This window comes from Quercus lobata, chromosome 3 (assembly GCF_001633185.2).
Source record: "Quercus lobata isolate SW786 chromosome 3, ValleyOak3.0 Primary Assembly, whole genome shotgun sequence".
NCBI lineage: Eukaryota > Viridiplantae > Streptophyta > Magnoliopsida > Fagales > Fagaceae > Quercus > Quercus lobata.
In genome coordinates, this window is record NC_044906.1 from 9307352 (window position 1) to 9319821 (window position 12470).

Below are 12470 nucleotides of genomic sequence, written 5' to 3' on the forward strand. Positions count from 1 at the left end.
CAATTAAACCAGTAAAGGTTAAAAGTTTAGTTTTCTTCTCTTTCCCAATGTTTCTTCGTCTACCAAACTCAATACAATAATATATGATATCTTTAAAATGAGAAATATCAATTGGACCAAAAAACTTGCCTGTTCAACATAGATAAACTTTCGATTCTGGTTAGCCAATAGTGCAAGCACTAGAGAATCCAATACATTTTGCACACAAATTCCTCTTCAATCAAATTCATAACAGAGAGAGAGATCTGGATGGAAATATTGGAGCCAACGTAGTACTGATGGAACCTGCTTGAATCCCTGACTGTGATTTTTATGATTTAGAATTGATGACCCCATAATCTCATCACTCATCAGGTTCAAATAATCTATATATATATATATAAAACCGAAATCTCTGCTGGCACCACAATTTTCCACGTCAGCACAATATTTAAAAAATAAAAAATAAAAATCAATTTGATGGCATCACAATTTTTCAAGTCAGCACAATATTTAAAAAATAAAAAATAAAAAATAAAAATCAAATTTTCACGTCAGCACAATATTAAAAAAAAAAATAATAATAATAAAAACATTATAACACCTCAAAACCCTAGCAACCTTACCCTTCTCTCAATTTAAGAAATAAAATCTTAGCAACCTTACCCATCTCTCAAGTTAAGAAATATAAAACCATAGTTTCTGCAAACTCTCTCTCTCCAAATGTAAATATCAAATTCAACCCCTTTAATTTCTCTTTATATTTTTTAGGCTTCTATAGAGTTATAGTGAGTTATGTTGATTTTGTTTTTTGTGTATGTGTGTATAGATGGTCATAATACTCCGGTATTCCAAGAGAAGTTTGTGTTTTCGTTAATTGAAGGCCTTAGAGAGATAAGTGCTGCACTTTGGAAAAGCAATACAAAAAACGATTTCATTGGCAATGGAAAGTAATTACTTTGTCTCATATTTTTGTTTTTTGAATTGATTTTGTGTGCTTTTTAGACCCTTTTGGATCAATTTTGTTAATTGGGTGTTTTTTTTTTTTTTTTGATAGGGTCCAATTGGGAAAGGTTCTTTCAAAGGGCTACGACGATCGCACTTGGTATCTGTATACTAATAGTGGGGGGTAAGTACTATAAATTACTAACCGTTTTAAGTGTATTAGTTAGAATTATTTTCAAATGATTGTACCAATAAAAGTGAATGTGTATAAATTTTGTTTAACTATCCCGTGCATCGCATGGGTTAACGACTAGTAATTAATTACACTTATGCAACAGTGGATCATTAATTAATAGTCGCAGATGCATAAAAACCATTACATTTTTATAGTCCAAGCAACCAAAAACCACTCTTTTTCTGTTATTTTATTATTATTATTATTATTTTGATGGGATTATTATTATTAGGGTTTTGCTAACAAGTGCCCTTAGAACACTCATTAATAATCCACTTTAAGAAAGTTTTAATATCACTTTTATGGGAAATGAAAAAAATTGTCAAAATATTAATTACTTTTTTTTTTCATTTACCATAAAAACTTTCTTTATATGAATTATTAAGCAATGTCCTAAGGGCACTCGTTAGCATTTCCCAATTATTATTTTTTAATAACACTCTTTTTCTGTAATTGGTGCAGGCTTATTAAAAAGGTCCACAAAATTCCAAAACTACCCCACCAAAACCCAATCAAAGTTCCCAACAACCGGTTCCTTGAAGTTAATGGGGACGAGGACTAAATAGTAAAATCGTTGTTCTAAAGAGGAAAAATGAAGAAGAATGATCTGGTGATGTGTGTACATCAGATAATTGATCAGTAGCTTAGTTCAACTAAACTGCCCTCAAAACCGACCGATTCTCTATCTCTCTCTCTCTCTCTCCCTCGCTTTCTCAATTCTCAAACTCTATCGTTTCATTTTGATTTCCGCTGCCGAATTGTTTGCTGGATCTTCAGGAAAATGGGTACGCTGCCTCGTACTTCCCACTCTTCTTTTCGTTCTTATTGTTATTCTACTCTTACTGCTGCTAGTATTGCTAGTGCTAGGAAAAACCCGAATCACAATCACAATCTGAATCAAAATCAATTCTTGAAATCTGTTAGAGATGAGTGCCAATCTAGAAGCTTTAGGAATGTTGATGATGCCTTAGACATGTTTGATAAAATGCTTTGATTAATTGCTTCGACCATTTGAACCGAGTAGATTTTGGGTTCTCTGTCTTAGCAACAATTTTGAAACTTGGTTATCACCCAAACTCTTTTACTCTAAAAACCCTTGTCAAGGGGCTCTGTCTTCAAGGTAACATTGCTGGAGCTGTGAGGTTGGTAGAAGAAATGGAGAAGAATGGGTATAAGCCTGGTGCAATTACTTGTAGAACAATACTGAATGGTCTGTGTAAGATTGGACAGACTAGTATGGCTATTAGGTTGCTTAGGAAGATGGAAGAAGGGAATTTTGAGCTTGGTCTGACAGCGTATAGCACAATCATTGATAGTTTATGTAAGGATAGATTGGTAACTGAGGCTTTGAACCTTTTATCTGAAATGATGAGTAAAGGCATTCAGCCGAACGCTGTCACTTACAATTCCTTAATTCAAGGCCTATGCAATTTCAGCCGGTGGAGAGAGGCTACTACTCTGTTGAATGAGATGGAGCAAAGGAAGATCGTGCCATGTGTGAGGGCCTTCAGCATATTGGTGGACGCATATTGCAAAGAAGGGATGTTGATAAAGGCAAAAGAAGCTTTTAATGTGATGATTGAAAGAGGAATCAGGCCTAACACAATCGCTTACAATTCTCTAATTGATGGTTACTGTTTGCAAAGCAAAATGGATGATGCAGTCAAAACATTTAATACGATGGATGAGAGGGGTTTTTCACCTGATGTGTTTAGCTATAACATATTAATCAATGGATTTTGCAAAAATAAAAGAATTGATGAAGCAAGGAGTCTCTTTGATGAAATGTCCACCAAGGGAGTGGCTCTTGATGTTGTGACTTATAACACTCTTATAGGTGGGTTTTGTCGAGTGGAGAGACCCCGGGCTGCACTAGACCTATTACATAAGATGCAGGCATGTGGCCAACTTCCAGATCCCCAAACCTATGCTATCTTGTTGGATGGCCTTTGTAAGAACAAAAAAATTGGGGATGCGATGGCATTGTTTCAAGAGATGAAAGACAAAAAGTTGGACCACAATATTGTGTTTTACAACATCTTGATTGATAGTATGTGCAATGCTGGGAAACTTGCAACTGCAAGAGAAATCTTTAGTGGTCTTTTTGCGAAAGGATTGCAACCTGATGTTCGGACTTACACTATAATGATCAAAGGGTTTTGTAAAGAGGGGCTAATTGATGAAGCAAGTGAGCTGCTAGAGAAAATGGATGGGAACCATTTCTCTCCTGATGATCGAACATATATATAACACAATCATCCAAGGGTTGCTGCAACAGAATTGTTTGTGAGAATACAAACTTTCTTAGAAAGAGCTACTTACAAGACAAGATTTCGCACCAAATTGATGGGCTCTGCCACTGCCTAAACTAATAGGACTTCAAAAGTACAAAATATTCAACTAAGAAAAATAAGGGAACAAGCAATGTAATCACAATATGTAGATATCTTAATTCAAGTTCATACAAATAAGAAAGATTCAAATCACACAAACTCCTAAGTTAAATTACAAAAACTATAATTAGATAATTCATGTGAGGCAAACGCACTTACAAACATGGTTACATGAAGTTATCCTTCCATTGACTAGGAATGTAAATCAAGTTTTTCAGATTTTTGTTTTGTCCTCTGATAATACCTTTAATCTTTATTTATAGTAGACAAAACAGTTACTGCACTTCTCCTTATTTTTTAGTAACTTCTATTGTACTCTGACTTAGTGGATAACTGGCTCTGATATTCTCTTGTTATAACAGGTCTTGCAAGTTTGCTTTTTGGGCCACGGTTTACACTGATCAAGATTTGGGCCATGGTTTACACTGATCAAGATTTGGGCCATGTGAACAATGTTTATTTTTTTATTTTTAGCCTAACAAGAATGAGACAGCAAAGGCTATGGAACTTATTAAGATAATGGTTGATAAGGGTTTTTCAGCAAATGCAACCACTGCATCCATGTTGGTTGACTTGCTATCTGCAAATCCAGCAGATAAAGCACTTTAGACTTTGCCGGTCATTCTATAAGGTGTATGTATATTTGTTGGAAGTGGTTATTTACTTTTTGTGAAGTGATGTTTCTTTTCATATCATTGATGTTTCTTTTCATGATTTTTCTATTTCATTTATGTATGCATGGTTGTCTGTACTTGTTCAATCTTTTGTTGCGATTTCATTGTGCACTCATGTTGTTGCTTGGAAGTTGGAACCTATTTTACTAGATAGTTGTTTGAAAATTTTTTCTGATTTAAATTAATGCTAATATTGTCAATACAAAATTAACTTCATGGTTTAATCATTTTGGCATTTACGATTTAAAGTAAATGAAATGAATTGGAAACTCCCAACTTGTGATCATATAGCTGAAGAATAGTTCATTTTTTAGTGATTAATTACATTTCATGGACACAGAGAGCTGATTCTTTTGGAGCTTTTGTAATTTCATTTTGTGGTATGTAGATTGTGAATTCCTAGGCTAACTTGGGTTGGGTTTCTTAGTTTTAGTTAGTGCTGTTATGCTTAAAGAAAACCAATCTTTGATGAATTCCTAGGCCCTACATATCACTTCAACTTGTTTAACATGTCTGGGTGGATATGTATAAGGATATGCATATAGCATATTGTATAGGGATTATTGACAGATTTATAATTTAAGCTATGTAATAGAAATGCTAAACAAGTTGCATACATAGTGTTCCGATTTGTCTGTGATGAATCTTTTTTATTTTTTTTATTTTTATCATCCACTCAACTTAGATATACCTTTATCTTCACTTTCTATCATCCAACATCTCTGAATGATTTCAGTTTAGAGATAGCATTCTGGATTCTGGGATCTTTTAATGATACTTGTGCTCCACCCCTTGAAATAATGATGCTTTACAAAATGGTTATCAAACGGATCTTGATGAATCTGCTATGCTTACCATGTTGCCCTTGTTTACTTGTTTTTTCATGAGCTAGGAACATCTTTGCAAATTGATTCGTTTGGCAGAAAGAGAACAAAAAGAGAAATAATGCCCTACATGTAACTTGTATATAGCATGTCATGTAGTCTTCAGTGGCTTTGGTTGGAATTGTATGGAAATATGCTGTTGATTTAGCTGGAACCTTTTTTTTTGTGTGTGTGTGTGTTTATACTTCTTAGGATTCAACAAAACTAGTATTGGAACTGAATCATTTATTTTTTTTATGGATTTATCTTTACCTCTAATAACCTCAGGAAAAAAATTTATTTAGTTTCTTTCCAAGTGGCTTAGTGAATTCAAATTGATATCTTTTTAGCGAGACTTGGATCTTTCCAAGTGGCTTAGTGCGCTTAGATGTTGCTTTTTGCTAAAAGTAAGTTAAAGTATAATTGTGCCTTAAAAATGTGAGTTTTAAAAAGTTGTACATAAGCAAATAAGCTAAAAAGCTAAATGAATAAGCTATATTAGGGGCTTATCATGATCTTACTATCTGTTTTCAAGGTAAAATGCTCCTCCTTAGATGGTCCCAAAGCTGAGGGAAATAATAAGTCAGATCAGTTGGTATTAACAAATTTATGTTTTATGGGGTGAGGTTGGTGATGACCTAAGACATAAATTCTTTGAGATCTTTAGATAATAGAAATATTAAACTCGTATAATATACATTGAAAGCACTGGCATAATTTTTTATGATACTTCTGTTACCTGTTCCACTCCTATGTTCTATGTAAAACTGAGGATCAACCATTATTTTTTTATTCAAGCTATTATTATTGCTAATTTATTTATTGTTACGGCCACGGGACATTGAAAGGTTGCGACCAGTTGCTGAACCTTGTCCTAGATGAAGCTATAGAATTCTTGAGAAGTATAAACTTCTTTGCACATTATTTCCACTGTGTTTGCCTGCTGAAACATGCGTCATAACCTCTGTTATCTACATTCAGATTCTGCCATGTCTAAATTATGTAATGGCATATAAATTCCAATTAAATAATAGCAACTAGAGCTATTATTCAAGGGGCCAGAAAGGGATTACAAGTAAAGAAAATGTCTACTAGCTACCAACAAATGTTATATAGATTTACAAGTCACAAACCTTGAAAAATTCATACAAACATACCCTTGTATACATATACTGATGGCATTCCATAACAATAGATCAAAAAGGTGGCTTTTTTTAAGAGATGGAGACAAATTAGTTTGTTTAATTTAGAAAATGTAATTTAAACATGATATTTTCTGTTTTGTCTATTCAGAGCTTAGAGCTTTTGCACTGGAAGTAATATTGATGTTGCATTTATGCAGACTTATTGGTTGGATTTCCTGGCATGTGCACTCTCTTTTAATCAGACAAGAGAAAATGTAAAAATTATTGATCCTGCTATCTTTAGCAGTGAGAATTATATGTAACAAGTCACAAACTCATGTGATGCATGAGAATAAATAATTATTTTGTATTGTAATATAATGTATAATTTTTTTTAAAAAAAAATTGTTGACGATAATTTGATCTTGCTAAATTTTTTTCTATTTGATCCAATTAGGTCTACTTAAATCTCATTCATTCCAATTCGGTCCAATTAGGTCTATGTTGGTTGAATTTGGTCTACGCGGTCTATTTTTGTCCACTTTAGACTAATTGAGCCTTAAATTGATTCTTTTTGTAGGTTTCCTTTTCAAGTTTTGCTTAAAAATTCATTTTTTATCTTAATTTTTGGGTTGAAAAGTATGAGATTTTATTATATTTGGGCTAAACTCTTTAGTTTTGAGTTAAAAAATACAAAGAAAATAGACATTAGAAATTAGAAATATGAGTCCAAAAATTGCAATAAAAATGATAAATATTCAAAAATCTTATTTGGTCCACGTTGGTTCTATTCGGTCCATTCTGTCAACTTTGGTCCAATTTAGCCTTGTTTAATCTATTTTGTCCACTAAAATTCAATTTGGTCCACATTGGTCCTATTCAATTCATTCTGTCCACTTTGATTCTATTCGGTCCATTCTGTCCACTTCGGTTCTATTTAGAACTATTCGGTCCACATTGTTATTATTCAGTCCATTCTATTCACTTTGGTCCACTTCAGTCCTATTCGGGTCATTTTGTCTAGTTTAGTCCTATTCAGTTCATTTTGTCCACTTTGGTATTCAATCCATTCTGTCCAAATCGGTCCTATTCAGTCCACATTTTTCGTATTCGGTCCACTTTGGTCCTAATCTGTCCATTCATTCTTATTCGGTCCACTTTAGTTCTATTTGGTCCGTTCGGTCCACCTTGTTTCTATTTGGTCTATTTCGTCCTCTTTGTTCCATTTGGTCCTATTGAGTCCATTCGGATCACTTCAGTCCATTTTGGCCCACTTTGATTTATTTTTGTGCACTTACATAATAGGAAAAGACATGGAGATAGGCACCATCATTTTTTTACACAATTTTTTAGCTGACTATTTTCCTACCGACTATTATTGCAGTTCTAGTCTTATAATGAGTTACTTGATGAATGATCAATGTCACTGTATATGCACTGCTGATCCCAAAGATCCTTTGAAGTTACTATTGATCAAACTAGATGCCTTGGTCTGATAGTGTGTTTGCTTTTGACTTATTGTTCTCAAGAAAATATTGTAGAAACTTCTAAATTCACTATGTGGAAATTCCCTTGCACTTGTCTAAATTCCTGTGTAAGAATGGACAAGTTGTTGAGGCAATAAAAGTGTTTCATGAGATGGAAGACAAATCATTGGGCAACAATATTGTGATTTACAGCATTTTGATTGATGGTTTGTGTAATGTCGGGAATCTTACAGTTGCAAGAGAACTCTTTTATAGTCTACCTGCGAAAGGATTGCAACCCAATGTTCGAACTTACACCATAATGCTCAAAGGGCTTTGCAAAGAGGGATTGCTAGAAGAAGCAAGTGAGATATTTGAGAAAATGGATGGGAGCGGTTGTTCACCTAACGATCGCACATATAACACAATAATCCAAGGGTTACTACAACATAATAAGACATTAAAGGCAATTAAATATCTTGAAATAATGGTTGACAAGGGTTTTTCAGCAAATGCAACAGTTGCAAGCATGGTATTTGACTTGCTGTCATCTAATCAAGTAGATAAGAACATTCAAGAATTTCTCCAGAAGCTAGTGTGAAGGTTTTTTAGTTTCTCAACATCAAGGACAAGTTTCATATTTTATCCGTCACATGTCAATCTTTAAAAGATGTGTATCATTTCAGGTAAATTTTATAGTTTCTAAAGATGATTTTCTATTTCATTAATGTATGCATGATTGTTTGTACCTTTAACTGTTCTATCTTTTGTTGTGATTTCATTGTGCACTCATGTTGTTGCTTGGAAGTTGGAACCTATTTTCCTAGATAGTTGTTTCAAAATTTTTTCTTATTTAAGGTTAATGCTAAATATTGTTGCTCTAAAATCTGGCATTTTTTGTGTGGTTATACATCACTTAGCCAATCTTTTGGAGCTTTCATTTTGTGGTATGCAGATTGTGAATTCCAAGGCTAACTTGGGTTAGGTTTCTTAGTTTTAGTTAGTGATGTTATGCTTAAAGAAAACCAATCTTTTTGAAATACACAAGGTTAACTTAGTGATGTCATGTTTGGTCAAGTATAAGATAGATAATCCCATAGGTCTTGTGAGATACACAACAAGGTTTATAAAAGTCGTGTTATAAGTTACTGCAAAATCATTATAATGAGATATTTATAGTATCTCCACCTTCTGGTCCAATTCCAATATTCATGGTTTTGAATATTGTGTGTACTATTAGGAACTAAGTGATGTGAATGTATGAGTGTTTTCTTGTTAGGTTGATTTGGTTTTTGACTTGTGATTTTGGGAATTTAGCTTGATATAAAAGATGGGGTTTTTTTTCACCAAGCTTTTCAGCTGGCCTTTTGCCAAGGAGATGCATATTCTAATGGTGGGTCTTCATGCAATGGGCAAGACTACCATTTTGTACCAGCTGAAGTTAGGAGAGATTGAAGTTATATCATTCCTCAGGAAAAACATGGGCTAAGCACTAGTCCCGGTATGTTATTATGTATCAACATTGAAGTTATGATGTTCAATTTCAATCACACTCAGTTTTTTGTCTATGTATTCATGTATGTGATTCTTCAGGAAAAAAACATAGGCTAGGCAATATATTTGGTATTTTTTTTTTTTGGTGTATTATAATTTATAACATTGAATTTATTGTATTTATTTCAAAGATTTCAATTTTATGTGTTCATCAGCATGTGATTAGTTCAAGAAAACCACAGGCTAAGGAACAGACATTGAGCTCTGCCTTAAATGGCACCTCGTCCCGTCCTCTCTAAAAGAGTAAAGTGGAGAGTACAGTCATGGGTTTAAGATCCATTGGATATGTGTTACTTACCAATTACTTATCAAAAAATGTGTGTTACTTACCAATTAAAAAAAAAAAAATTTATGTGTTTTGAATTTAGGTTGTCCTTTGTGATATGAAAATGTGTGTGATTTAAATTGTGTTGGTATTTTGATAGTGAACAATAGGTTTTTTTTTTTTTTTTTTTTTTTTTTTTCACTTCAATCACTGGCCTATTAGAGCATTTACAAAAACTCATGCAAATCTTTTTTTTTTTGTCTAGTTTTCTCAAATCCTCTGTCTCTCTCTCTGTCTCTCTCTCTCTATGTGTGTGTGTATATATACACAAAGATCTATTAAAAAATAGATTTGCATGTGAACAATAATTATGTATATTACATGGTACTGTAGCAACAATCAAATTTATACAAATTTACATAGACTAATGTGAATGGTTTTTGAAATCAAATGTGCAAAATTTACTCTTTATACTACTATGCACTGACTGGTATGAATAATTTACGTAACTTTTTTACCAAATCATTTTTTGTTCTATGTACATGTGGTGTGTTCCAAGTACGTGGGTTTGTGAAAGAGTATGGGAATTTTTCAATAGAAATTGTGGTGTCAGAATTAGAACTTAATATTAGCACAGATGCTATTTCATACAAATCTTAAAAATTAATTAAATCAGTCATTTTCTATGGGAGAAAAAGGACAACAAGAAAAAGAAAAAGAAAAGAGAAGTCACTCTCTCGACATGATGGGTGTGCGGGCAACATGGTTATTCAATGCTTGAAGCACATGCTACCTACTTTCTTTCACCAACTAACCATATCTACCTATTCATCGAAAATAAATAAATAAATAAATAAAAAACCTAAACTAACCTTATCTGCAAAGCAAAAGTTTTGTATGGGTTAGGCGCATAAGATATTATCTTATCTCTAAATTTCTCATACTCTTTCTCATAATGATGACAATATCCTTTAATGGAACAATTTGTTTCTTGGGAATATTAATTGAAAAAAATATATATGTGCAAAAATGCTAAATTTAAATCTTGAATTTATGAAAAAAAATGGTTTGGTTTGTGCTCTATGCATTTGAGCACTAGCCTTATAGGAGCAATATACATGTTCAAAATTAGCCTCATGCTGCCTTTCGTGTTATGTTTATACACTAAACGGAAGTGTTGCCCATGAGAAAAAATTAAACATTTTGTGTCATTAAATTTATTGTCACTTTCAAATGCTTTCCTATCATTTAATTTGATACATAGCAATTAATATGAGATTATTATATTTAGTTTGGCTTACATCAAGTGTTCTAACAGATTATAATGGGTCCAAATCTTTGTCCCATCTTAATATTTTGTTGCAAAAGTCAAACCGGCCATCTTTTTAATTACAGAAATCAACACCTTTATAATAATAAAAAAAAAATGCTTTCTTCCTTTAAAAAAAAAAAAAAAAAGCTTTCTTAATCTAAATTCAGAAATAGATCACTTAAAAAAATGTTTTGAGGGTGGATGTTACAATGAAGATGCTTATGTTCATCGTTTTCCTCAATATTTTATGCTTTCTCCATATTAACCTTAAAGATTAGGCACCTAATACATCAATATTATATATATATATATATATATATTTTTTTTTTTTTCATTTTTATTTGTTAAGCTTATTATGCTTCTTTATTATATAAAATGTATTGTTAAAGCTTATGTAAGCATGTTATTAAACCTAGAGTAGATTTGGATAATCTACAAATTAAAGTTTCCATGCAAGTTCCTTTTTAAACTTCCACAACATAAACTTTCTTACCATCCTCATTAGGTGATTAAACATATTACATAAGAAATTTTGTTAATTTTGAATTCTTTTGATGAGTGGTTTGTAAACCATACTTTTAGGATAACCAATTTATTGCCCATAACATTATCAAATGGGCTCTTTTTGTTTGAGCTCGGGGAATGATTCCCATCTCTATTTTTCTTTTCCTAAGGTCACACAATGGAGAATGGTTTGATTCTCTCCATTTATAAATTGTTTCTTGTTTTCTTTTATTTTTTAATGAAATGTTTATATATACCTAAGAAAAAATATATATTATGAATTACAATGCATATTTACTCCAGCTACATTTCGTTATTATTATCAACGATCCTACACCCAAATTTACTCTTGAAATTATCAACTATTGTCCCTCTATTTTCTCTCTCACCATTATCTCATTTGTGTTAGAATCACTGACAAAATGCCTTAATTATTAAAAAGAGATACTATATTGTTTACACCATTTAAGTTTTGGATAATTTATAAATTATTCTATTGATTATATTTAAAATGTACCATTGGGTATTAACAATGAAAATTTTCCCATTTATTAAAATCTTGTTGTTAAATTACACAAAAATAATTTCATTTTGAACATAACATAAAAAAGAAAATGATAAACAATGCCACTTTAAATGGATGGAGGATTACAAATTGAGCATATTGATATTGTTATGATAGTAAAAAATGTAAATGGTAAGTTATAAAAGTTGAGCCACCAAATTTATATTCTTTTAGTAATCATGATTTTTTTTTTGGGGGGTTTATAGTGTATTTTTGTGTTAGAACCATGTGTTTGTTTCTTAAAAAAAAAAAAACACTTGTAAAGTATTTTGTCGTCAAGTAAAAATCGTTTATACTAAAAACCAATAAGTATTTTAGCTTAATGATATAAGTAATTATTGATTTTAAATAAAAATTAATTATATATTGTAAAGCTAACGCTATAGATTGAAATACAGTTACATGTATTTATAATTAAAAAAAAAACCTTAAAAGGGATTTAAGCCCTAATAATTTTTATTCATTTATATATATTAAGAGCATTCAAAAAATTAATTATAACTTCAAAAAATGTCAAAAATACGTATAATCTAATAAAATAATCTTTATTTAAAAAAAATAAAAAATAAGGTTAAAATTATAATTCAACAA

The 12470-nt window shown here is 31.7% G+C and overlaps 1 protein-coding gene across 1 annotated transcript; it reads left to right on the top strand.

Moving 5' to 3' along the window:
- The first annotated feature begins 1770 nt into the window (after positions 1–1770).
- Positions 1771–9055, top strand: LOC115980264 (pentatricopeptide repeat-containing protein At3g22470, mitochondrial-like). The gene is made up of 4 exons (XM_031102535.1): positions 1771–3347; positions 3915–4006; positions 7765–8365; positions 9031–9055. The coding sequence occupies exons 1-3, from the start codon at positions 2315–2317 to the stop codon at positions 8278–8280; spliced, it is 1641 nt and encodes a 546-aa protein (XP_030958395.1). The 5' UTR covers positions 1771–2314; the 3' UTR covers positions 8281–8365; positions 9031–9055.
- The last annotated feature ends 3415 nt before the right edge of the window (positions 9056–12470 follow it).